We start from the raw sequence: 26,857 nt of genomic DNA, 5'->3' as shown, positions 1-26,857 counted from the left end.
CAGTTTGGAACTCGGTAGTGAGTGTTGTAACCGAGGACAGAGGCAGTTTGGAACTCGGTAGTGAGTGTTGTAACCGAGGACAGAGGCAGTTTGGAACTCGGTAGTGAGTGTTGCAACCGAGGACAGAGGCAGTTTGGAACTCGGTAGTGAGTGTTGTAACCGAGGACAGAGGCAGTTTGGAACTCGGTAGTGAGTGTTGTAACCGAGGACAGAGGCAGTTTGGAATTCGGTAGTGAGTGTTGTAACCGAGGACAGAGGCAGTTTGGAACTCGGTAGTGAGTGTTGTAACCGAGGACAGAGGCAGTTTGGAACTCGGTAGTGAGACTGTAACTCGAGACTGACAGAGGCAGTTTGGAACTCTCGGTAGTGAGTGTTGTAACCGAGGACAGAGAGTCTGGAACCTCGGTAGAAAGACTCACCGAGGACAGAGCTCTTAGAGTACTGACCCAGAAAGACTCACAGCTCTCGGTAGTGAGACTAACCCAGAGGCAGTTTGGAAGCTCGGTAGTGAGTGTTGTAACCGAGGACAGGGCAGTTTGGAGACTCGGTAGTGAGTGACTAACCGAGCTGTAAACCGGTAGGAGATTGTAACTTGTATTGACTCAGGGTTTGAATAGTTATGTAAATTAAACATTTCTGTATTTCATTTTCAATTCATTTAAAAGGCAGTTTGGAACTGTCATTGTGATTCTGTGTAACCGATGAGAAATAAGTGGTTGGAACTCGGTAGTGTTGTAACCAGGAACCAGGCAGGTAGCCTCGGTAGTGAGTGTTGTAACCGAGACAGAGGCAGTTTTAGCCTCGTGGTGAGTGTTGTAACCGAGGACAGCAGTTTGTACTCCTAGTGGGCAGCGTTGGACCAGTAAGCAGCAGGTTGCCTCGTGGAGGACAGGACCAGTTGGACCAGCAGGTAGCCTGAGTGGTTGTAACCGAGGCCAGTAACCAGCAGGTTTGGAGCCTAGTGGTTAGAGCGTTGGGCAACCGAGGACAGAGGTAGCCTAGTGGTTAAAGTGTTGGGCCAGTAACCAGCAGGTAGCCTAGTGGTAGTGAGCGTTGTAACCGAGGACAGAGGCAGTTTGGAGCCTAGTGGTTAGAGTGTTGTAACCAGTAACAGCAGGTAGTTAGTGGTAGTGAGTGTTGGGCCAGAGGACAGAGCAGTTTGGAACTCGGTAGTTGAGTGTTGCAACCGAGTAAGGCAGGTTTGGAACTCGTGGTTGAGTGTTAACCGAGGACAGAGGTAGCCTAGTGGAACTCGGTAGTGAGTGTTGTAACCGAGGACAGGTAGCCTAGTGGTTAGAGCGTTGGGCCAGTGAACCGAGGTAGACAGTGGCAGCGTTGGGCCAGTAACCAGCAGGTTGCAACCGAGGACAGAGGCAGTTTGGGCCAGTAACCAGCAGGTAGCCTAGTGGTTAGAGTGTTGTAACCGAGGACAGAGGTAGTTTGGAACTCGGTAGTGAGCGTTGGACCAGTAACCAGCAGGTAGCCTAGTGGTTAGAGCGTTGGGCCTGTAACCGAGGACAGAGGCAGTTTGGAAGTGTAGTGGACCAGTAACCGAGGACAGGTAGCCTAGTTTGGTTAGACTGTTGTAACCAGACAGAGGCAGTTTGGCCTAGGTAGTGAGTGTTGTAACCGAGGACAGAGGCAGTTTGGAACTCGGTAGTGGTTGAACCGTTGGACCAGAAACCAGCAGGAGTGTAGTGAGGGGCAGTTTGGAACTCAGGGTAGTGAGTGTTGTAACCAGTAACCAGCAGATAGCCTAGTGGTTAGAGCGTTGGGCCAGTAACCAGCAGGTAGCCTAGTGGTTAAGCGTTGGGACAGTAACCAGTTTGGAACCTAGTGGTTAGAGCGCTGGGCCTGTAACCAGCAGGTAGCCTAGTGGTTAGAGGCAGTTGGAACTCGGTAACCAGTGCAGGTAGCCGTGGGACAGCGTTGGACCAGTAACCAGTAGGTAGCCTAGTGGTTAGACTGTTGTAACCAGTAACCAGCAGGTAGTGTTGTAAGTGGACAGGGGCAGTGTTGGACCAGTAACCAGCAGGTAGCCTAGTGGTTAGAGTTTGGAACTCAGGTAGCCTAGTGGTTAGAGCGTTGGGCCAGTAACCAGCAGGACAGTGGGCAGTGTTGGACCAGTAACCAGCAGTTGTAGCCGAGTGGACAGAGATTTTTTGGACTTCAGGTAACCAGCAGGTAGCCTAGTGGTTAGAGCGTTGGGCCAGTAACCAGCAGGTAGTGAGTGGTTAGAGTGTTGGACCAGTAACCAGTTTGATAGCTTAGTGGTTAGAGCGTTGGACCAGTAACCAGCAGGTAGCCTAGTGGTTACAAGCGTTGGACAGTAAGGCAGCAGGTAACCCAAGTGGTTAGACGTTGGACCAGTAACCAGCAGGTAACTAGTGGTTAGAGTGTTGGGCCAGTAACAGCAGTTTAGCCTCGGTGGTTAGAGCGTTGGGCCAGTAACCAGCAGGTAGCCTAGTGGTTAGTGTTGGACCAGTAACCAGCAGGTAGCCTAGTGGTTAGAGCGTTGGACCAGTAACCAGCAGGTAGCCTAGTGGTTAGAGCGTTGGACCAGTAACCAGCAGGTAGCCTAGTGGTTAGAGCGTTGGGCCAGTAACCAGCAGGTAGCCTGAGTGGTTAGAGTGTTGGACCAGTAACCAGCAGGTAGCCTCGTGGTTAGAGCGTTGGACCAGTAACCAGCAGGTAGCCTAGTGGTTAGAGCGTTGGGCCAGTAACCAGCAGGTAGCCTAGTGGTTAGAGCGTTGGACCAGTAACCAGCAGGTAGCCTAGTGGTTAAAGTGTTGGACCAGTAACCAGCAGGTAGCCTAGTGGTTAGAGTGTTGGGCCAGTAACCAGCAGGTAGCCTAGTGGTTAGAGCGTTGGACCAGTAACCAGCAGGTAGCCTAGTGGTTAGAGCGTTGGACCAGTAACCAGCAGGTAGCCTAGTGGTTAGAGCGTTGGGCCTGTAACCAGCAGGTAGCCTAGTGGTTAGAGTGTTGGACCAGTAACCAGCAGGTAGCCTAGTGGTTAGACTGTTGGACCAGTAACCAGCAGGTAGCCTAGTGGTTAGAGTGTTGGACCAGTAACCAGCAGGTAGCCTAGTGGTTAGAGCGTTGGACCAGTAACCAGCAGGTAGCCTAGTGTTTTGAGTGTTGGGCCAGTAACCAGCAGGTAGCCTAGTGGTTAGAGCGTTGGACCAGTAACCAGCAGGTAGCCTAGTGGTTAGAGCGTTGGGCCAGTAACCAGCAGGTAGCCTAGTGGTTAGAGCGTTGGACCAGTAACCAGCAGGTAGCCTAGTGGTTAGAGTGCTGGACCTGTAACCAGCAGGTAGCCTAGTGGTTAGAGCGTTGGACCAGTAACCAGCAGGTAGCCTAGTGGTTAGAGCGTTGGACCAGTAACCAGCAGGTAGCCTAGTGGTTAGACTGTTGGACCAGTAACCAGCAGGTAGCCTAGTGGTTAGAGTGTTGGACCAGTAACCAGCAGGTAGCCTAGTGGTTAGAGCGTTGGACCAGTAACCAGCAGGTAGCCTAGTGGTTAGAGCGTTGGACCAGTAACCAGCAGGTAGCCTAGTGGTTAGAGTGTTGGACCAGTAACCAGCAGGTAGCCTAGTGGTTAGAGTGTTGGACCAGTAACCAGCAGGTAGCCTAGTGGTTAGAGCGTTGGGCCAGTAACCAGCAGGTAGCCTAGTGGTTAGAGTGTTGGACCAGTAACCAGCAGGTAGCCTAGTGGTTAGAGCGTTGGACCAGTAACCAGCAGGTAGCCTAGTGGTTAGAGTGTTGGACCAGTAACCAGCAGGTAGCCTAGTGGTCAGAGTGTTGGACCAGTATCCAGCAGGTAGCCTAGTGGTTAGAGTGTTGGACCAGTAAGCAGCAGGTAGCCTAGTTGTTAGAGTGTAGGGTCGGCAGGTTGCCTAGTGGTTAGAGCGTTGGACCAGTAACTAGCAGGTAGCCTAGTGGTTAGAGCATTGGGCCAGTAACCAGCAGGTAGCCTAGTGGTTAGAGTGTTGGACCAGTAACCAGCAGGTAGCCTAGTGGTTAGAGTGTTGGACCAGTAACCAGCAGGTAGCCTAGTGGTTAGAGTGTTGGATCAGTAACCAGCAGGTAGCCTGGTGGTTAGAGGCAGGTAGCCTAGTGGTTAGAGTGTTGGACCAGTAACCAGCAGGTAGCCTAGTGGTTAGAGGCAGGTAGCCTAGTGGTTAGAGTGTTGGGCCAGTAACCAGCAGGTAGCCTAGTGGTTAGAGTGTTGGACCAGTAACCAGCAGGTAGCCTAGTGGTTAGATCGTTGGGCCAGTAACCAGCAGGTAGCCTAGTGGTTAGAGCGTTGGTAGCCAGTAACCAGCAGGTAGCCTAGTGGTTAGAGCGCTGGCCAGTAACCAGCAGGTAGCCTAGTGTTTAGAGTGTTGGTCCAGTAACCAGCAGGTAGCCTAGTGGTTAGAGTGTTGGGCCAGTAACCAGCAGGTAGCCTAGTGGTTAGAGTGTTGGACCAGTAACCAGCAGGTAGCCTAGTGGTTAGAGTGTTGGACCAGTAACCAGCAGGTAGCCTAGTGGTTAGAGTGTTTGGCCAGTAATCATCAGGTAGCCTAGTGGTTAGATCGTTGGGCCAGTAACCAGCAGGTAGCCTTGTGGTTAGAGCGTTGGGCCAAACCAGCAGGTGGCCTAGTGGTTAAGTGTTGGACCTGTAACCAGCAGGTAGCCTAGTGTTTAGAGTGTTGGTCCAGTAACCAGCAGGTAGCCTAGTGGTTAGATCTGTTGGGCCAGTAACCAGCAGGTAGCCTAATGGTTAGAGTGTTGGACCAGTAACCAGCAGGTAGCCTAGTGGTTAGAGTGTTGGACCTTAACCAGCAGGTAACCTAGTGGTTAGAGCGTTTGTAGCCAGTAATCATCAGGTAGCCTAGTGGTTAGAGCGTTGGGCCAGTAACCAGCAGGTAGCCTAGTGGTTAGAGCGTTGGGCCAGTAACCAGCAGGTAGCCTAGTGGTTAGAGTGTTGGGCCAGTAACCAGCAGTTAGCCTAGTGGTTAGAGTGTTGGATCAGTAACCAGCAGGTAGCCTAGTGGTTGGAGGCAGGTAGCCTAGTGGTTAGAGTGTTGGACCATTAACCAGCAGGTAGCCTAGTGGTTAGAGTGTTGGACCAGTAACCAGCAGGTAGCCTAGTGGTTAGATGCAGGTAGCCTAGTGGTTAGAGGAGGCAGGTAGCCTAGTGGTTAGAGAGGCAGGTAGCCTAGTGGTTAGAGGCAGGTAGCCTAGTGGTTAGAGGAGACAGGTAGTGTTGGACTAGTAACCGACAGGTTGCTAGATCGAATCCCTGAGCTGACAAGGTAAAAATCTGTTAAATAAAGGTGTATGAATACTTTCTGAAGGTGCTGTATTTTACGTCACTGGTCCTGTTCAGCTTGTCTGTGTATTCAGCAATCATGGGGACAAATGGCATCAGCAAATTAGCCTACTTCAAGGATCTCATTCTCTTGCAGCTTTGTTGGAGATGAGTTTAGAATACAGAATGAGATGTACAATCAGAACTAATGCACCATCCACTTTCTCCTGTTCGTTTGATCCTCTCAGATGTTTTGTAGACCCCGGCCATTCAGACGCTTTCCTAAAGGCTGGAGTACACAAGGAAACATGATTCAACTATTTTAATTAAACATCTCAAGACAAACGAGTGCTGATGTACACTATCAGTCATAAGTTTTTCTTTATTTTTTACTATTTTCTATGTTGTAGTATAGTAGTGAAGACATCAAAACTATGAAATAACACATGTGGAATCATGTAGTAACCAAAAAAGTGTTAAACAAATCAAAATATATTTTAGATTTTAGATTCTTCAAAGTAGCCACCCTTTGCCTTGAACACTGCTTTGCACACTCTTGGCATTCTCTCAACCAGCTTCATGAGGTTGTCACCTGGAATGCATTTTAATTAACAGGTGTGCCTTGTTAAGAGTTAATTTGTGGAATTTATTTCCTTCTTAATGCGTTTGAGCCAATCAGCTGTGTTGTCACAAGGTAGGGTTGGTATACAGAATATAGCCCTATTTGGTAAAAGACCAAGTCCATATTATGGCAAGAACAGCTCAAATAAGCAAAGAGAAATGACAGCCCATCTTAAGACATGAAGGTCAGTCAATCTGGAAAATCTTAAGAACTTTGAAAGTTTCTTCAAGTGCAGTCACTTAAAAAACCATCAATGGCTATGATGAAACTGGCTCTCATGAGGACCGCCACAGGAAAGGAAGACCCAGAGTTACCTCTGCTGCAGAGGATAAGCTCATTGGAAATTCAGAAATTGTAGCTCAAATAAATGCTTCACAGAGTTGTGACAGACATATCTCAACATTAACTATTCAGAGGAGACTGCGTGAATCAGGTCTTCATGGTCGAATTGCTGCAAAGAAACCGCTACTAAAGGACACCAATAAGAAGAAGAGACTTGCTTGGGCCAAGAAACACAGAGCAATGGACATTAGACTGGTGGAAATCTGTCCTTTGGTCTGATGAGTTTTTTGGTTCCAACCGCCATGTCTTTGTGAGAGAGAAACAGAGATGGAGGTGAACGGATGAAATCCATATGTGGTTCCACCGTGAAGCATGGAGGAGGAGGTGTGTTGGTGTGTGGGTGCTTTGCTGGTGACACTGTCTGTGATTTATTTAGAATTCAGAGATGCACACTTAACCAGCATGGCTACCACAGCATTCTGGAAGATATGCCAACCCATCTGAGGGGTGGAGGCTTTGGGAAACAGAGATTTTTTTTGAACAGGACAATGACCCAAAACACATGGAGGCTGTGTAAGGGCAGAGATGGACCAGGAGAAGAGAAACAGTGATGGAGGGTCTGCAGAGAGATGACCTGAGAAACACAATCACCCGACATCAACCCAATTGAGATTAGTTGGACCGCAGAGTGAAGTACAACAACAAGTGAAACAGAGATGGATGTGGGAATCCTTCAAGACTGTTGGAAAGGCATTCCAGGTGAAGCTGAGTAGTGCAAAGTGTGTGATGGGGGGTGGTTCACAAATTAACTCTTAACAAGGCACACCTGTTAATTAAAGATGCATTCCAGGTGACAACCTCATGAAGCTGGTTGAGAGAATGCCAGAGTGTGCAAAGCAGTGTTCAAGGCAAAGGGTGGCTACTTTGAAGAATCTAAAATATATTTGGATTTGTTTAACAGAGATTTTTGGTTACTAAATGATTCCATATGTGTTATTTCATAGTTTTGATGTCTTCACTATTATTCTACAACATAGAAAACAGAGATTTTTTTAAATATATATATATATAAGATATAGAAACAGAGATGGATGGGTGGAGGAGAGATATAGAAACAGAGATGTATATGTATGTATATGTATAGAGAAACATGATATGGAGGGGTGGATGTTAGAGAGAGAAACAGAGATGGATATGGAGGAGAGAGAGAGAAACAGAGATGGAGGGGTGGAGGATATATGTAGAAACATAGATGGATATGTATATATATGTACAGTATGGATGTATGTATGTATGTATGTATGTATGTATGTATGTATGTATGTATGTATGTGTATATGTATATATATGTATATATCTAAACTATTAATCTACAACATAGAAAATATAAAAAATGGAAAAAAAATAAATATATATAATAATAATAATTAGAATATGAGTTGGTGTGTCCTTTGACTGGTGAACACACAAAGGTTTAGGTCAACTTAACTTTAATATAACAGCAACACGAGTCCCAGGAGTTGAATATAGTAGTGCTTCAGAGATGGGCTGTGTGTTGACTTAATGGGGCTCTGGTAATGTGGATTCCTTCGAGGAGGCCAAGGGTCACGCATCCATCTGAATGCATAGATGCATTACATATTCATTATAGTACATTAGGACTTGTGCTCCCCAGAGAGAAACAGAGATGGCTCGTCACCGGGAGCAACGCTGTTTGTTGAAACATTCCATCTTACCGTCGATTTAAGATGTCTAATATATCCTACACACGCATGAATTTACATGGGTAATGAGCGTATGATGTCACAAGAGATACACCGTACACACACACAGAAACACACACACACACACACACACACACACACACACACACACACACTTTCTGTTCACAGGTTTAACCTTTTGTTGGGGGGTTTTGAATGATATCAGTCATATAAAAGTGTGTTATATTTAATGTATCATTGTAAACGGGATTCTTCTGTCGAAGGAGAGAGCGGAACAAAATGGAGGGTGGTTATTGTGATACATCTTTAATAAAGATGAAAATAGAACAATATACAAAAAAAAAACAAGAAACCGTGGAAAAAAAAATAAAGAAAACAGCCCTATCTGGTGTAACAATCACAAAGACAGGAACAATCACCCACAAACCCCAAACAAACAGGCTACCTAAATATGGTTCCCAATCAGAGACAATGACTAACACCTGCCTCTGATTGAGAACCATATCAGGCCCAAACACAGAAACAGACAAACTAGACACACAAGATAGAATGCCCAGATCAGATCACACCCTGACCAACCAAAACATAGAAACATACAAATAAACTATGGTCAGGGTGGACAGTCATGATATCAGTCAGCTGTTTGGGGACTTCAGACTCATGTTGGGTTTGTCTGTGTTATGGTCTCCATGGTAACCTGCCAGAGCCTCCTTCAGTGCATAGGGTCAACAAAGGATGATATTGTATGTGTAAGATAATGAAACCTTCTCCTTGACTTACCCACCAGCCAGTCTGTTGTGCCTGTCTCTTCCATGCTATGGCCTGTTATGAGGTTTGGGTTGTTTTCAGTAAAAGTGACCTCACCAATAAGGTTTAAATTTAGCCTTGGTAAATGTGATTTTAGTACATTCAGTAATCAACCAAAATGGAGAGAGAGATTGAGAAACAGAGATGGAGGGGTGGAGGAGAGAGAGAAACAGAGATGGAGGGGTGGAGGAGAGGAGAGAGAAACAGAGATGGAGGGGTGGAGGAGAGAGAGAGAGAAACAGAGATGGAGGGGTGGAGGAGAGAGAGAGAGAAACAGAGATGGAGGGGTGGAGGAGGAGAGAAACAGAGATGGATGGGTGGAGAGAGAGAAACAGAGATGGAGGGGTGGAGGAGAGGAGAGAGAGAGAAACAGAGATGGAGGGGTGGAGGAGAGAGAGAGAGAAACAGAGATGGAGGGGTGGAGGAGAGAGAGAAACAGAGATGGAGGGGTGGAGGAGAGAGAGAGAAACAGAGATGGAGGGGTGGAGAGAGAGAGAGAAACAGAGATGGAGGGGTGGAGGGAGAGAGAGAAACAGAGATGGAGGGGTGGAGGAGAGAGAGAGAAACAGAGATGGAGGGTGGAGGAGAGAGAGAAACAGAGATGGAGGGGTGGAGGAGAGGAGAGAGAGAGAGAAACAGAGATGGAGGGGTGGAGGGGAGAGAGAAACAGAGATGGAGGGGGTGGAGGAGAGAGAGAGAAACAGAGATGGAGGGGTGGAGGATGGAGAGAGAAACAGAGATGGAGGGGTGGAGGTGGAGGAGAGAGAGAGAAACAGAGATGGAGGGGTGGAGGAGAGAGAGAGAAACAGAGATGGAGGGGTGGAGGAGAGAGAGAAACAGAGATGGAGGGGTGGAGGAGAGGAGAGAGAAACAGAGATGGAGGGGTGGAGGAGGGAGAGAGAGAAACAGAGATGGAGGGGTGGAGGGAGGAGAGAAACAGAGATGGAGGGTGGAGGGAGAAACAGAGATGGAGGGGTGGAGAGAGAGAGAAACAGAGATGGAGGGGTGGAGGAGAGAGAGAGAGAGAGAAACAGAGATGGAGGGTGGAGGAGAGAGAGAAACAGAGATGGAGGGGTGGAGGAGAGAGAGAAACAGAGATGGAGGGGTGGAGGAGAGAGAGAGAAACAGAGATGGAGGGGTGGAGGAGAGAGAGAAACAGAGATGGAGGGGTGGAGAGAGAGAGAAACAGAGATGGAGGGGTGGAGAGAGAGAGAAACAGAGATGGAGGGGTGGAGGAGAGAGAGAAACAGAGATGGAGGGGTGGAGGAGAGAGAGAAACAGAGATGGAGGGGTGGAGGAGAGAGAGAGAAACAGAGATGGAGGGGGTGGAGGAGAAACAGGATGGAGAGAGAGAAAAAGAGATGGAGGGGTGGAGGAGGAGAGAGAGAGAAACAGAGATGGAGGGGTGGAGGGAGAGAGAGAGAAACAGAGATGGAGGGGTGGAGGAGAGAGAGAAACAGAGATGGAGGGGTGGAGGGAGAGAGAGAGAAACAGAGATGGAGGGGTGGAGGAGAGAGAGAAACAGAGATGGAGGGGTGGAGGGAGAGAGAGAAACAGAGATGGAGGGGTGGAGGGAGAGAGAGAGAAACAGAGATGGAGGGGTGGAGGAGAGAGAGAAACAGAGATGGAGGGGTGGAGGAGAGAGAGAGAAACAGAGATGGAGGGGTGGAGGAGAGAGAGAAACAGATGGAGGGGTGGAGGGAGAGAGAAACAGAGATGGAGGGGTGGAGGAGAGAGAGAAACAGAGATGGAGGGTGGAGGAGAGAGAAACAGAGATGGAGGGTGGAGGAGAGAGAAGAAACAGAGATGGAGGGGTGGAGGGAGAGAGAAACAGAGATGGAGGGAGAGAGAGAAACAGAGATGGAGGGGTGGAGGGAGAGAGAGAAACAGAGATGGAGGGGGTGGAGGAGAGAGAGAGAAACAGAGATGGAGGGGTGGAGGAGAGAGAGAAACAGAGATGGAGGGGTGGAGGAGAGAAACAGAGATGGAGGGTGGAGGAGAGAGAGAAACAGAGATGGAGGGTGGGGAGAGAGAGAGAAACAGAGATGGAGGGGTGGAGAGAGAGAGAGAAACAGAGATGGAGGGGTGGAGGAGAGAGAGAAACAGAGATGGAGGGGTGGAGGAGAGAGAGAGAAACAGAGATGGAGGAAACAGGGTGGAGGAGAGAGAGAGAAACAGAGATGGAGGGGTGGAGGAGAGAGAGAGAAACAGAGATGGAGGGTGGAGGAGAGAGAGAGAAACAGAGATGGAGGGGTGGAGGAGAGAGAGAAACAGAGATGGAGGGGTGGAGGAGAGAGAAACAGAGATGGAGGGGTGGAGGAGAGAGAAACAGAGATGGAGATGGAGGGGTGGAGGGGAGAGGAGAAACAGAGATGGAGGGGGAGGGGGAGAGAGAAACAGAGATGGAGGGGGTGGAGGGGAGAGAGAGAAACAGAGATGGAGGGGTGGAGGGAGAGAGAGAAACAGAGATGGAGGGGTGGAGGATGGAGGGGGGTGGAAAGAGAGAAACAGAGATGGAGGGGTGGAGGAGAGGAGAGAGAAACAGAGATGGAGGGGTGGAGGGGAGAGAGAGAAACAGAGATGGAGGGGAGGAGGAGAGGGAGGAGAGAGAGAGAAACAGAGATGGAGGGGTGGAGGATGGATGGGAGAGAGAGAGAAACAGAGATGGAGGGGTGGAGAGAGGGAGAGAGAGAGAAACAGAGATGGAGGGGTGGAGGAGAGAGAGAGAAACAGAGATGGAGGGGTGGGGGAGAGAGAGAAACAGAGATGGAGGGGTGGAGGGAGAGAGAGAGAAACAGAGATGGAGGGGTGGAGGAGAGGAGAGAGAAACAGAGATGGAGGGGGTGGAGGAGAAACAGGAGAGAGAGAGAAACAGAGATGGAGGGGTGGGGGAGAGAGAGAGAAACAGAGATGGAGGGGTGGAGGGAGAGAGAGAGAAACAGAGATGGAGGGGTGGGGGAGAGAGAGAGAAACAGAGATGGAGGGGTGGAGGAGGAGAGAGAAACAGAGATGGGGGGTGGAGGAGAGAGAGAGAGAAACAGAGATGGAGGGGTGGAGGAGAGAGAGAGAAACAGAGATGGAGGGTGGAGGAGAGAGAGAGAAACAGAGATGGAGGGGGTGGGGGAGAGAGAGAGAAACAGAGATGGAGGGGGGTGGAGAGGAGAGAGAGAGAAACAGAGATGGAGGGGTGGGAGAGAGAGAGAAACAGAGATGGAGGGGTGGAGGAGAGAGAGAGAGAGAAACAGAGATGGAGGGGTGGAGGAGAGGAGAGAGAAACAGAGATGGAGGGGTGGAGGAGAGAGAGAAACAGAGATGGAGGGTGGGGGAGAGAGAGAGAAACAGAGATGGAGGGGTGGAGGGGAGAGAGAGAGAAACAGAGATGGATGGGTGGAGGAGAGGAGAGAGAAACAGAGATGGAGGGGTGGAGGAGAGGAGAGATGGAGGGTGGAGGAGAGAGAGAAACAGAGATGGAGGGGTGGAGGAGGAGAGAGAGAAACAGAGATGGAGGGGTGGAGGGGAGAGAGAGAAACAGAGATGGAGGGGTGGAGGGGAGAGAGAGAGAAACAGAGATGGAGGGGTGGAGGAGAGAGAGAAACAGAGATGGAGGGGTGGGGGAGAGAGAGAGAAACAGAGATGGAGGGGTGGAGGAGAGAGAGAGAAACAGAGATGGAGGGGTGGAGAGAGAGAGAGAAACAGAGATGGAGGGGTGGAGGGGAGGAGAGGAGAGAGAGAAACAGAGATGGAGGGGTGGAGGAGAGAGAAACAGAGATGGAGGGGTGGAGGAGAGAGAGAGAAACAGAGGATGGAGGGGGTGGAGGGAGGAGCACAGGGTGGAGAGAGAGAGAAACAGAGATGGGAGGGGTGGAGGAGAGAGAGAGAAACAGAGGTGGAGGGGTGGAGGAGAGAGAAACAGAGATGGAGGGGGAGGAGAGAGAAACAGAGATGGAGGGGTAGAGGGAGAGAGAAACAGAGATGGAGGGGTGGAGGAGAGAGAAACAGAGATGGAGGGGAGGAGAGGAGAGAGAAACAGAGATGGAGGGGGTGGGAAGAGAGAGAAACAGAGATGGAGGGTGGAGAGAGAGAAACAGAGATGGAGGGGTGGAGGGGGAGAGAAACAGAGATGGAGGGGTGGAGGGGAGAGAAACAGAGATGGAGGGGTGGAGAGGGAGAGAGAGAGAAACAGAGGTGGAGGGGGTGGAGGAGAGAGAAACAGAGATGGAGGGGTGGAGGGGAGAGAAACAGAGATGGAGGGGGTGGAGGGGAGAGAAACAGAGATGGAGGGGTGGAGGAGAGAGAGAGAAACAGAGAGTGGAGGGGTGGAGAGGAGAGCGAAACAGAGATGGAGGAGAGAGAAACAGAGATGGAGGGGTAGAGGAGAGAGAAACAGAGATGGAGGGGTGGAGGGGAGAGAAACAGAGATGGAGGGTGGAGGAGAGAAACAGAGATGGAGGGGTGGAGGAGAGAGAGAAACAGAGGATGGAGGGGTGGAGGAGAGAGAAACAGAGATGGAGGGGTGGAGGGGGAGAGAAACAGAGATGGAGGGGTGGAGGGGAGAGAAACAGAGATGGAGGGGTGGAGGGAGAGAGAGAAACAGAGGTGGAGGGGTGGAGGGAGGAGAGAGAGAAACAGAGGTGGAGGTGGTGGAGAGAGAGAGAGAGAAACAGAGATGGAGGGTGGAGGAGAGAGAAACAGAGATGGAGGGGTGGAGGGGGAGAGAAACAGAGATGGAGGGGTGGAGGGGAGAGAAACAGAGATGGAGGGGTGGAGGAGAGAGAGAAACAGAGAGATGGAGGAGAGAGAAACAGAGATGGAGGGTAGAGGAGAGAGAAACAGAGATGGAGGGAGAGGAGAAGCAGAGATGGAGAGGGTAGAGGGAGAGGAAAGGAGAGATGGAGGAGGAGAGAAACAGAGATGGAGGGGTAGAGGAGGGAGAGAAACAGAGGAGCCAATTGCATCTTGTAGAAACCCAAGGCGAGGGAGATGAATGTTATGAGGGATACACTTGGAGGGCTGCGAGAGGGGGAGTCATCAGGATCTGTCCTCATTTGAGTGATTGTGCCGTGACTCACACACACACACTGGTATCTATCAGGAGGAGGGCAGCTGCACCAGTATTCTGACCAGGAAGGTAATCATGGGCCCTGACCCCCCGACCACTATTACTCACCATCACAGCCACTGAGGAGGGAGCCCCAACCCTGAGGGAGCACCCCCACCACAGAGGGAGGGACACACTGGTATCTATCAGAGGGCAGCTGCAGGAGTATTCCGACCAGGCAGGTAATCATGGGCCCTGACCCCCCGACCACTATTACTCACCATCACAGCCACTGCAGGAGGAGAGGGAAGAGGACCCCCCCCACAGGACACACACAGAGGACACACACACAGAGATAGATCCAGCCTCTCCTCCTGTCCCAGTCCTGACATGGGTCTAATGAAGCCTGGTCCAGGAGAGAGGAGGTGATTAAAGGGAGCAATCAGCAGTTGGTACATCCATTTATTTTTTTTACTTTTAAATTCATGATATATACCTTCTTGAAGAATATAACTTCTCAGGAGGACAAGCTTAGTTCAACTGAGGAGAGGGATCAGAACCCAAAATATAAGCTTGTATAAGCATTGTTGGCTGTTACTGTTCCTAGGCTTTCATTGAAAATAAGAATTTGTTCTTAACTGACTTGCCTAGTTAAATAAAGGTTAAAAAAAGGGATAAAAGAGTTGTAAACAAACACAGCCTGAAACCGTGGTTACAACTATATGTTGATGTCGTGGAATGGTCGGTCCTTCCAGGTGGAGACAAGTATACAGGGATGTGGAGAGGGAGATGGAGACTAATGTATAGATGGAGACGGAGGTGGAGGTGGAGGTGGAGAGGGAGGTGGAGACTGAATGGAGACAGGTGGAGACTGAGGAGGGAGACGGAGGTGGAGAGGGAGATGGAGACGGAGGTGGAGACTGAGGTATAGATGGAGGTGGAGGTGGAGACGGAGATGGAGAGGAGACTAAGGTGGAGAGGGAGATGGAGACTGAGGTGGAGAGGGAGATGGAGAGGGAGCTGGAGACTGAGGTATAGATGGAAGTGGAGATGGAGACTGAGGTATAGATGGAGGTGGAGGTGGAGACTAAGGTGGAGAGAGAGATGGAGACTGAGGTGGAGAGGAGGAGGGAGTGGGAGCATCTGGGAGAGAGATATACAGTGAGCCTCTCACTGCTCCTTAATTAAGGGACAGACAGGGAGCACAAGAGGAGAGGGAGGGAGCACAGGAGGAGAGGGATAGAGGAGGGAGCACAGGAGGAGAGGGATAGAGGAGGAGAGGGGGGAGCACAGGAGGAGAGGGATAGAGGAGGGAGCACAGGAGGAGAGGGATAGAGGAGGGAGGACAGGAGGAGAGGAGGGAGCACAGGAGGAGAGGGATAGAGGAGGGAGAGGAGGAGAGGGATAGAGGAGGAGAGGAGGGAGCACAGGAGGAGAGGGATAGAGGAGGGAGCACAGGAGGAGAGGGATAGAGGAGGGGAGGGAGCACAGGAGGAGAGGGAGGAGAGAGGAGGGAGCACAGGAGGAGAGGGATAGAGGAGGGAGCACAGGAGGAGAGGGATAGAGGAGGGAGCACAGGAGGAGAGGGATAGAGGAGGAGAGGAGGGAGGGAGGGAGCACAGGAGGAGAGGGATAGAGGAGGAGAGGAGGGAGAGGAGGGAGCACAGGAGGAGAGGGGAGGAGGGAGCACAGGAGGAGAGGGATAGAGGAGGAGAGGAGGGAGCACAGGAGGAGAGGAGGGAGCACAGGAGGAGAGGGATAGAGGAGGGAGCACAGGAGGAGAGGGATAGAGGAGGGAGCACAGGAGGAGAGGGATAGAGGAGGGAGCACAGGAGAGGAGGGAGGAGGGAGCACAGGAGGAGAGGGAGGGAGCACAGGAGGAGAGGGATAGAGGAGGGAGAGAGGAGGGAGCACAGGGAGGAGAGGAGGGAGCACAGGAGGAGAGGGATAGCACAGGAGGAGAGGAGGGAGAGGAGGGAGCACAGGAGGAGAGGAGGAGGGAGCACAGGAGGAGAGGGATAGAGGAGGGAGCACAGGAGGAGAGGGATAGAGGAGGGAGCACAGGAGGAGGGAGCACAGGAGGAGGGAGGGAGGAGAGCACAGGAGAGGAGGAGAGGGATAGAGGGGAGCACAGGAGGAGAGGGATAGATTGGGGAGGGAGCACAGGAGAGGGATAGAGGAGGAGAGGGGGGAGCACAGGAGGAGAGGGATAGAGGAGGGAGCACAGGAGGAGAGGGATAGAGGAGGGAGCACAGGAGGAGAGGGATAGAGGAGGGAGCACAGGAGGAGAGGGATAGAGGAGGGAGCACAGGAGGAGAGGAGGGAGCACAGGAGGAGAGGGATAGAGGAGGGAGCACAGGAGGAGAGGGATAGAGGAGGGAGCACAGGAGGGAGAGGGATAGAGGAGGGAGCACAGGAGGAGAGGGATAGAGGAGGGAGCACAGGAGGAGAGGGATAGAGGAGGGAGCACAGGAGGAGAGGGATAGAGGAGGGAGCACAGGAGGAGAGGGAGGGAGCACAGGAGGAGTTGGGAGGAGGTGACTGGGTTCTAGGAGGGAGCACAGGAGGAGAGGGATAGAGGAGGGAGCACAGGAGGAGAGGGATAGAGGGGGAGCACAGGAGGAGAGGGATAGAGGAGGAGACTGGAGGGAGGACAGGGGAGCCAGGAGGAGAGGAGGAGGGAGCACTGGGAGGAGAGGGATAGAGGAGGGAGCACAGGGAGGAGAGGGATAGAGGAGGGAGCACAGGAGGAGAGGGATAGAGGAGGGAGGGACACAGGAGGAGAGGGAGGGAGCACAGGAGGAGAGGAGGGAGCACAGGAGGGAGGGATAGAGGAGTGAGGAGGGAGCACAGGAGGGAGGGAGGAGGGAGCACAGGAGGAGAGGGATAGAGGGGAGGGAGCACAGGAGGAGAGGGATAGAGGAGGGAGCACAGGAGGAGAGGAGGGAGCACAGGAGGAGAGGGATAGAGGAGGGAGCACAGGAGGAGAGGGATAGAGGAGGAGAGGAGGGGAGAGGGATAGAGGAGGGAGCACAGGAGGAGAGGGATAGGAGGAGGAGAGGAGGGAGCACAGGGGGAGAGGGATAGGAGGGAGGGAGCACAGGAGGAGAGGGAGGAGCCTGGGGGGCACAGGAGGAGAGGGATAGAGGAGGGAGCACAGGAGGAGAGGGATAGAGGAGGGAGCACAGGAGGAGAGGGATAGAGGAGGAGAGGGATAGAGGAGGAGAGGAGGGAGCACAGGAGGAGAGGGATAGAGGAGGGAGCACAGGAGGAGAGGGATAGAGGAGGAGAGGAGGGAGCACAGGAGGAGAGGGATAGAGGAGGGAGCACAGGAGGAGAGGGATGAGCCTGAGGGAGGAGGAGGGAGAGGGGGGAGGAGAGGGAGGAGGAGCCTGGGGGAGGAGGAGAGGAGGGAGCACAGGGAGGGAGAGGGAGGGAGAGGAGGAGAGGTTAGGGAGCACAGGAGGAGAGGAGGGCCAGGGGAGAGGGGAGGAGGAGGGGGGAGCACTGTTAGTTCTGGAGGATGAGGAGGAGAGGGAGGGGGAGCACAGGAGGAGACTGTTGGATAGAGGACCTGGGGATGAGGGGGAGCACAGGAGGAGAGGAGGGAGCACAGGGGGTGACTGGAGTTCTGTGAATGAGCCTGGGGGTGACTGTTGGTTCTGTGAATGAGCCTGGGGGTGACTGTTGGTTCTGTGAATGAGCCTGGGGGTGACTGTTAGTTCTGTGAATGAGCCTGGGGGTGACTGTTAGTTCTGTGAATGAGCCTGGGGGTGACTGTTGGTTCTGTGAATGAGCCTGGGGGTGACTGTTAGTTCTGTGAATGAGCCTGGGGGTGACTGTTAGTTCTGTGAATGAGCCTGGGGGTGACTGTTGGTTCTGTGAATGAGCCTGGGGGTGACTGTTGGTTCTGTGAATTAGCCTGGGGGTGTTAGTTCTGTGAATGAGCCTGGGGGTGACTGTTGGTTCTGTGAATGAGCCTGGGGGTGACTGTTAGTTCTGTGAATGAGCCTGGGGGTGACTGTTAGTTCTGTGACTGTTGGTTCTGTGAATGAGCCTGGGGGTGACTGTTAGTTCTGTGAATGAGCCTGGGGGTGACTGTTAGTTCTGTGAATGAGCCTGGGGGTGACTGTTAGTTCTGTGAATGAGCCTGGGGGTGACTGTTAGTTCTGTGAATGAGCCTGAGGGGGTGACTGTTAGTTCTGTGAATTAGCCTGGGGGTGACTGTTAGTTCTGTGAATGAGCCTGGGGGTGACTGTTAGTTCTGTGAATGAGCCTGGGGGTGACTGTTAGTTCTGTGAATGAGTGGGGGTGACTGTTGTGAATGAGCCTGGGGGTGACTGTTGGTTCTGTGAATGAGCCTGGGGGTGACTGTTGTTAGTTCTGTGAATGAGCCTGGGGGTGACTGTTAGTTCTGTGAATGAGCCTGGGGGTGACTGTTAGTTCTGTGAATGAGCCTGGGGGTGACTGTTAGTTCTGTGAATGATCCAGCAATCACACAATGATTTCTTTCCCCTGTCCTTTACCTGACGAAAGTGAAGGACCCGTCTTGGTTTGTGTAAATGGACACACACACACAACGCACAACGCACTGTGAATGCACACACAGACACACACACACGCACGTGCACGCACACTCTGTAGCATGTCTGGGTGTGTTTAGTGTACCACCTGGGATTGGGAATAGAAGGTCAGATCTGTGGAGTGTTTCCAGCTGTTACATATTGATTCTGTAGACATTTGGTTATCATGCTTTGAACTAAAACGTTTTTTTTTTTGGAATGTTGCATGCAAACCACAATCCATATTGATGAGGTGTGTGTGTGTGTGTGTGTGTGTGTGTGTGTGTGTGTGTGTGTGTGTGTGTGTGTGTGTGTGTGTGTGTGTGTGTGTGTTTACAGCTGGGAGGAATACAACAAACGAGGAGCTGGAGAGCATGTTAGAGAGCGACAACCCAGCGATCTTCACCTCAGGGGTGAGTGTTAGAACCCAGCGATCTTCACCTCAGGGAGTGTTAGAACCCAGCGATCTTCACCTCAGGGGTGAGTGTTAGAACCCAGCGATCCTCACCTCAGGGGTGAGTGTTAGAACCCAGCGATCTTTACCTCAGGGGTGAGTGTTAGAACCCAGAGATCTTCACCTCAGGGGTGAGTGTTAGAACCCAGAGATCTTCACCTCAGGGGTGAGCATTATTGTGCTGGGAAGAAAATCACAAATTCCTCATGTATTGTGCTGGGTAGCCAGGCTATACTCTCATTCCTCATGTATTGTGCTGGGTAGCCAGGCTATACTCTCATTCCTCATGTATTGTGCTGGGTAGCCAGGCTATACTCTCATTCCTCATGTATTGTGCTGGGTAGCCAGGCTATACTCTCATTCCTCATGTATTGTGGTGGGTAGCCAGGCTCATTCCTCATGTATTGTGCTGGGTAGCCAGGCTATACTCTCATTCCTCATGTATTGTGGTGGGTAGCCAGGCTATACTCTCATTCCTCGTGTATTGTGGTGGGTAGCCAGGCTATACTCTCATTCCTCATGTATTGTGCTGGGTAGCCAGGCTATACTCTCATTCCTCATGTATTGTGCTGGGTAGCCAGGCTATACTCTCATTCCTCTCATTGTGCTGGGTAGCCAGGCTATACTCTCATTCCTCATGTATTGTGCTGGGTAGCCAGGCTATACTCTCATTCCTCATGTCATATCATTCCCCATGTATTGTGCTGGGTAGCCAGGCTATACTCTCATTCCTCGTGTATTGTGGTGGGTAGCCAGGCTATACTTCAGCCCTGAGGGTAAGGGAGGAGAGGACAGGAGAGGGGGTAGCACAGGACAGGGAGAGGGTAGGGTAGGGGAGGAGAGGAGAGGACTAAGGGGAGGAGAGGACAGGGAGAGGGCAGGGTAGGGGAGGAGTTGAGAGGGTAAGGGAGGAGAGGACAGGAGAGGCTAAGGGAGGAGAGGAGAGGACCTGAGGGTAAGGGAGAGAGGAGGGACAGGAGGAGAGGGAGTAGAGAGGACACGGAAGGAGAGGGTAAGGGAGGAGAGGACAGGGAGGACAGGGGGAGGAGAGGGGGTAGGGGAGGAGGGAGGGAGGGGGGGAGGACAGGAGAGGGCAGGGGTAGGGAGGAGAGGAGAGGGAGGGGGAGAGGCAGGGAGGAGAGGGGGGAGAGGACAGGAGAGGGCAGGGTAGGGGGAGGGGGGGAGGAGAGGAGAGGGTAAGGGAGAGACAGGAGAGGGAGGGAGGGAGGGAGGGAGGGGAGAGGAGGCAGGGTAGGGGGAGGAGGGAGAGGGTAAGGGAGGAGAGGACAGGGAGAGGGCAGGGTAGGGGGGAGGACAGGAGAGGGCAGGGAGGGTAGGGAGAGGGAGGGAGGAGGAGGGGCAGGGTAGGGGGGGAGAGGAGAGGGTAAGGGGGGAGAGGAGAGGGCAGGGAGGGGGGGAGAGGAGAGGGCAGGGTAGGGAGGGGAGGAGGAGAGGGCAGGGTAGGGGGGAGAGGAGAGGGCAGGGTAGCAGGGGAGAGGGTAGGGAGGAGAGGACAGGAGGGGCAGGAGGAGGGTAGGGGAGGGAGGAGAGGACAGGGGGTAGGGGAGGGGGAGGGAGGGAGGGGAGGCAGGGTAGGGAGGACAGGAGAGGGGGAGAGGGAGGACAGGGAGGGGACAGGGTAAGGGAGGGAGGACAGGGGGAGGGGGAGAGGGCAGGGTAGGGGAGGAGAGGAGAGGAGTAGGAGGGAGGAGGGAGGGGGCAGGGTAGGGGGAGAGGAGAGGGCGGCTAGGGCAGGGGGGGAGGAGAGGAGAGGGTTTATCAGGGTAGGGGGAGAGGAGAGGGCATAAGGGAGGAGAGGACAGGAGGACAGGGTAGGGGGGAGAGGAGAGGGCAGGGTAGGGGGAGGAGGAGGAGAGGGCTAGGGTAGGGGGAGAGGAGAGGGTAAGGGAGGAGAGGACAGGAGAGGGCAGTTCTCTGTCACCTGGGAGCACCGGCTGTTTATCGGGTGTTCTCTGTCACCTGGGATAATTATTCCAGACAGAGCTGTCTTTTAGAGGAAAGCAGAGCAGATGGCTGTATCTAATGTGTGTCTCTCTCTCCCTTTCTCTCATCCTCTCACCCTATCTCTCTCTCTCTCTCTCTCTCTCATCTTCTCACCCTATCTCTCCCTCTCTCTCATCCTCTCACCCTATCTCTCTACTCTCTCTCTCTCTCTCATCCTCTCACCCTATCTCTCTCTCTCTCTCTCTCTCTCTCATCCTCTCACCCTATTTCTCTCTCTCTCATCCTCTCACCCTATCTCTCTCTCTCTCTCTCTCTCTCTCTCTCTCTCATCCTCTCACCCTATCTGTCTCTCTCTCATCCTCTCACCCTATCTCTCTCTCTCTCATCCTCTCACCCTATCTCTCTCTCTCTCTCATCCTCTCACCCTATCTCTCTCTCTCTCCTCTCTATCTCTCTCTCTCTCATCCTCTCACCCTCTCTCTCTCTCATCCTCTCACCCTATCTCTCTCTCTCTCTCATCCTCTCACCCTATCCTCTCACTCTCTATCTCTCTCTCTCATCCTCTCACCCTCATCCTCTCACCCTATCTCTCTCTCTCATCCTCTCACCCACCCTCATCTCTCACCCTCTCTCTCATCCTCTCACCCTATCTCACCCTCTCTCATCCTCTCACCCTATCTCTCTCTCTCATCCTCTCACCCTATCTCTCCTCTCTCTCATCCTCTCACCCTATCTCTCTCTCTATCTCTCTCTCTCTCATCCTCTCACCCTATCTCTCCTCTCTCTCTCATCTTCTCACCCTATCTCTCTCTCTCATCCTCTCACCCTATCTCTCTCTCTCTCTCATCCTCTCACCCTATCTCTCTCTCTCTCTCTCATCCTCTCACCCTATCTCTCTCTCTCTCATCCTCTCACCCTATCTCTCTCTCTCATCCTCTCACCCTATCTCTCTCACCCTATCTCTCTCTCTCTCATCCTCTCACCCTATCTCTCTCTCTCTCTCTCTCTCATCTCTCTCATCCCTCACCCCTCTCTCTCTCTCTCTCTCATCCTCTCACCCTATCTCTCTCTCTCTCTCATCCTCTCACCCTATCTCTCTCTCATCATCCTCTCACCCTATCTCTCTCTCTCTCTCTCCTCTCTCTCTCTCATCCTCTCACCCTATCTCTCTCTTCATCCTCTCTCTCTCTCATCCTCTCACCCTCTCTCTCTCATCCTCTCACCCTATCTCTCTCTCATCCTCTCACCCTATCTCTCTCTCTCTCTCTCTCTCTCATCCTCTCACCCTATCTCTCTCTCTCATCCTCTCTCTCTCTCATCCTCACCCTATCTCTCTCCTCTCTCATCCTCTCACCCTATCTCTCTCTCTCTCATCCTCTCACCCTATCTCTCTCTCTCTCATCCTCTCACCCTATCTCTCTCTCTCTCTCTCTCATCCTCTCACCCTATCTCTCTCTCTCTCATCCTCTCACCCTATCTCTCTCTCATCCTCTCACCCTATCTCTCTCTCTCTCATCCTCTCACCCTATCTCTCTCCCTCTCTCTCTCTCTCTCTCTTACCCTATCTCTCTCTCTCTCTTACCCTATCTCTCTCTCTCATCCTCTCACCCTATCTCTCTCTCTCTCTTACCCTATCTCTCTCTCTCATCCTATCTCTCTCTCATCCTCTCACCCTATCTCTCTCTCTCTCTCATCCTCTCACCCTTTCTCTCTCTCTCTCTCTCTCTCTCTCTCTCACCCTATCTCTCTCTCTCATCCTCTCACCCTATCTCTCTCTCTCTCATCCTCTCACCCCCTCCCCCCTGATCCTTCAGATCGTCATGGACTCCAACATCACCCAGCAGGCGATGAACGAGATCGAGACTCGTCACACTGAGATCATCAAGCTGGAGAACAGCATCCGTGAGCTACATGACATGTTCATGGACATGGCCATGCTGGTGGAGAGCCAGGTGAGGCCTAGCGACTAGCCAGACCCCAGCCTCGCCTAGCCATGCACCCCACCACCCCCTCACTTCCCCTGGGCATAGACTGGGACAGAGGGGCGGAGGAAGCCAACTGGTCTGAGCTCTGTTTCCATGGGCATATGGCCTCACAGTGGATAGATTGGTGTTTTATCACACATATAGCAACACTATATCGGTCTGCTCCCAGACCAATGCCAGCAGCATACCACCCTGCATACCACTGCTGACTTGCTTCTGAAGCGAAGCAGGGAAGGTCCTGTCGGTCACTAGATGGGAGACCAGATGCTGCTGGAAGTGGTGTTTGAGGGCCAGTAGCAGGCACCCTTTCCTCTGGTCTGAAAAAAAACATCCCAATGCCCCAGGGCAGTGATTGGGGACACTGCCCTGTGTAGGGTGCCGTCTTTCGGATGGGACATAAACGGGTTTCGTGACTCTGAGTACATTAAAGATCCCGTGGCACTTATCGTAAGAGTAGGGGTTTTAACCCCGGTGTCCTGGCTAAATTCCCAATCTGGCACCCATACCATCATGGTCACCTAATAATCCCCAGTTTACAATTGTCTCATTCATCCCCCTCCTCTCCCCTGTAACTATTCCCCAGGTCGTTGCTGTAAATGAGAACGTGTTCTCAGTCAACTTACCTGGTAAAATAACGGCTAAATAAAATAAATATATATATTGTTTTTTAAACCAGTAACACTACATTTAATTTATTTTAAATCTTTCTCTCAAAGTGCATAGTGAGTGCATAGATTTTCCGTACTGGTCCCCCGTGGTAAATGATCCCACAACTCTAGCGTCGCAATCGCCATGCTCTACCGACCGAGCCACACGGTGGTAGATACTGGTAGATGGTGCTCGATGGTAGTAGATGGTGCTAGATGGTAGTAGATGGTGCTAGAAAGCGGTAGATACTGCTAGATACTGCTAGATGGTGCTCGATGGTAGTAGATGGTGCTAGAGAGGGGTAGATACTGCTAGATACTGCTAGATGGTGCTAGATAGCGGTAGATACTGCTAGATGGTGGTAGATGGTGCTAGATGGTAGTAGATGGTGCTAGAGAGGGGTAGATACTGCTAGATACTGCTAGATGGTGCTAGATAGCGGTAGATACTGCTAGATGGTGGTAGATGGTGCTAGATGGTAGTAGATGGTGCTAGATGGTAGTAGATGGTGCTAGATGGTGGTAGATGGTGCTAGATGGTAGTAGATGGTGCTAGATGGTAGTAGATGGTGCTAGATGGTGCTAGATAGGGGTAGATGGTGCTAGATAGTGCTAGATGATGCTAGATGGTGCTAGATAGCGGTAGATACTACTAGATGGTGGTAGATGGTGCTAGATGGTAGTAGATGGTAGTAGATGGTGGTAGATGGTAGTAGATGGTAGTAGATGGTGCTAGATAGGGGTAGATAGTGCTAGATGATACTAGATAGTGCTAGATGATGCTAGATGGTGCTAGATAGCGGTAGATACTGCTAGATGGTGGTAGGTGGTGCTGGATGATGCTAGATAATGGTAGATAGTGGTAGATGGTGCTAGATAATGGTAGATAGTGGTAGTTAGAGGTAGATACTGCTATATAATGGTAGATAGAGGTAGATACGGCTAGATGGTGGTAGATACTGCTAGATGGTGCTAGATTGCAGTGGAAACTGCTAGATGGTGCTAGATAATGGTATATAGAGGTAGATGGTGCTAGATAATGGTAGATAGAGGTAGATACTGCTAGATGGTGCTAGATAATGGTAGATACGGCTAGATGGTGGTAGATACTGCTAGATGTTGCTAGATAATGGTAGATATAGGTAGATGGTGCTAGATAATGGTAAATACAGGTAGATACGGCTAGATGGTGGTAGATACTGCTAGATAATGGTAGATAGAGGTAGATGGTGCTAGATGGTGCTATATAATGGTAGATAGAGGTAGATACGGCTAGATGGTGGTAGATACTGCTAAATGGTGCTAGATAGCAGTGGATAATGCTAGATGGTGCTAGATAATGGTAGATATAGGTAGATGGTGCTAGATAATGGTAAATACAGGTAGATACGGCTAGATGGTGGTAGATACTGCTAGATAGTGTTAGATACTGCTAGATGGTGCTAGATAATTGTAGATAGAGGTAGATGGTGCTATATAATGGTAGATACTGCTAGATGGTGCTATATAATGGTAGATAGTGGTAGATACTGCTAGATAATGGTAGATAGCAGTGGATACTGCTAGATGGTGGTATATAGTGTTAGATTGTGGTAGATTGTGCTACTTGCAACAGTGTGTACTATACAGAACAGTGTGGGATCAGTCTCTCTCTGTGTCTACTGGACTGTGGGGGCCTGAATCCCTGGGGATTAGTTTGTGTGTGTGTGTGTGTGTGTGTGTGTGTGTGTGTGTGTGTGTGTGTGTGTGTGTGTGTGTGTGTGTGTGTGTGTGTGATCATATAAATATGAGTGTGTTGGTGCTGTAATGAACAAGTGTGATTGAATAATTGATGAGACTACTGCTTGGCTAATTCATTAATTAACCCTGGGCTCTACATCAGTCTAGACAATGCTTCCTTCTATTCCAGTTTTTCTTCCCCTCTTCTGTCGGGCTCTCTGTCGTTGTCTCTCTGCTTCTCCTCCCTCCCCCACCTTTCTGTCCTTCCCTCCCTCTCTTTCCTCTATTCTCTCTCCTTCCCCCCCACCATAACAGGCTCTGAGCACAGCACTGAGAGTATGGGCATCCCACTAACCTCCCAAGGTAATTCACTTGTAATTCTTCACTTGATGTGTGCAGTCAGTACACAGTTGATATTGTAAGTTGAAGTGTGTGTTGGCCGTTGGGGATTTAATTGATGAGATTGAAAAGGGCTGTAAGATTATTCAAGTGGCCAAAACTTCACTATGAATAACTTGCGTGTGTGTGTGTGTGTGTGCGTGCGTGCGTGCGTGTGTGTGTGTGTGCAGTCAGTACACAGTTGATATTGTAAGTTGAAGTGTGTGTTGGCCGTTGGGGATTTAATTGATGAGATTGAAAAGGGCTGTAAGATTATTCAAGTGGCCAAAACTTCACTATGAATAACTTGCGTGTGTGTGTGTGTGTGTGTGTGTGTGTGTGTGTGTGTGTGTGTGTGTGTGTGTGTGTACATGCGTGTGTCAGTAGATGCATGTGTTTATATTCTGTTACGTGTTAGCTTTCAGTTGCAATAGTACTTCATTTGTATCTATTTAATTAAATTCAAATGACCTGTTTGGCATTTTGTGTAATACAATGCAGATGTACAATTGAAGTCAGAAGTTTACATACACCTTGGCCAAATACATTTAAACTCAGTTTTTCCACAATTCCTGACATTTAATCCTCGTAAAGATTCCCTGTCTTAGGTCAGTTAGGATCACGACCTTATTTTAAGAATGTGAAATGTCAGAATAATAGTAGAGAATGATTAATTTCAGCCTTTATTCTCTCATCACATTTATCACAAACATAAGTTTACATAAACTCAATTAGTATTTGTAGCATTGCCTTTAAATTGTTTAACTTGGGTCAAATGTTTCGGGTAGCCTTCCACAAGCTTCCCACAATAGGTTAGGTGAATTGTGGCCCATTCCTCCTGACAGAGCTGGTGTAACTGAGTCAGGTTTGTAGGCCTCCTTGCTCGCACAGGTTTTTTCAGTTCTGCCCACACATTTTCTATAGGATTGAGGTCAGGGCTTTGTGATGGCCACTCCAATACCTTGACTTTGTTGTCCTCAAGCCATTTTGCCACAACTTTGGAAGTATGCTTAGGGTCATTGTCCATTTGGAAGACCCAAGCTTTAACTTCCTGACTATGTCTTGAGATGTTGCTTCAATATATCCACATAATCTTCCTACCTCATGAGGCCATCTATTTTCTTCCTTGCTGAGAGGCCTTTCAGGTTATGTTGATATAGGACTCGTTTTACTGTGGATATAGATACTTTAGTACCTGTTTCCTCCAGCATCTTCACAAGGTCCGTTGCTGTTGTTCTGGGATTGATTTGCACTTTTCGCACCAAAGTACGTTCATCTCTAGGAGGCAGAACGCGTCTCCTTCCTGAGCGGTATGATGGCTGCGTGGTCACATGGTGTTTATACTTGCGTACTATTGTTTGTACAAATGAACGTGG

General features: G+C 50.9%; 1 protein-coding gene across 2 annotated transcripts in view; it reads left to right on the top strand.

Annotated features, from left to right (window-relative positions):
* Window positions 1-26,857, top strand: part of LOC135553210 (syntaxin-1A) — a 43,193-nt gene that overhangs the window by 8,426 nt on the left and 7,910 nt on the right. For both annotated transcript variants that reach the window (XM_064985385.1, XM_064985386.1), the window contains exons 3-4: window positions 18,673-18,746; window positions 22,567-22,704. In XM_064985385.1, coding sequence (XP_064841457.1) covers window positions 18,673-18,746; window positions 22,567-22,704 — 212 coding nt within the window. The remainder of the gene's footprint in view (window positions 1-18,672; window positions 18,747-22,566; window positions 22,705-26,857) is intronic.

The sequence above is a fragment of the Oncorhynchus masou genome, chromosome 13 (assembly GCF_036934945.1).
Source record: "Oncorhynchus masou masou isolate Uvic2021 chromosome 13, UVic_Omas_1.1, whole genome shotgun sequence".
NCBI classification, from domain to species: Eukaryota; Metazoa; Chordata; class Actinopteri; order Salmoniformes; family Salmonidae; genus Oncorhynchus; species Oncorhynchus masou.
Note: the sequence above shows the minus strand (reverse complement) of the source record. Positions and strands in the feature narration are given on the sequence as shown.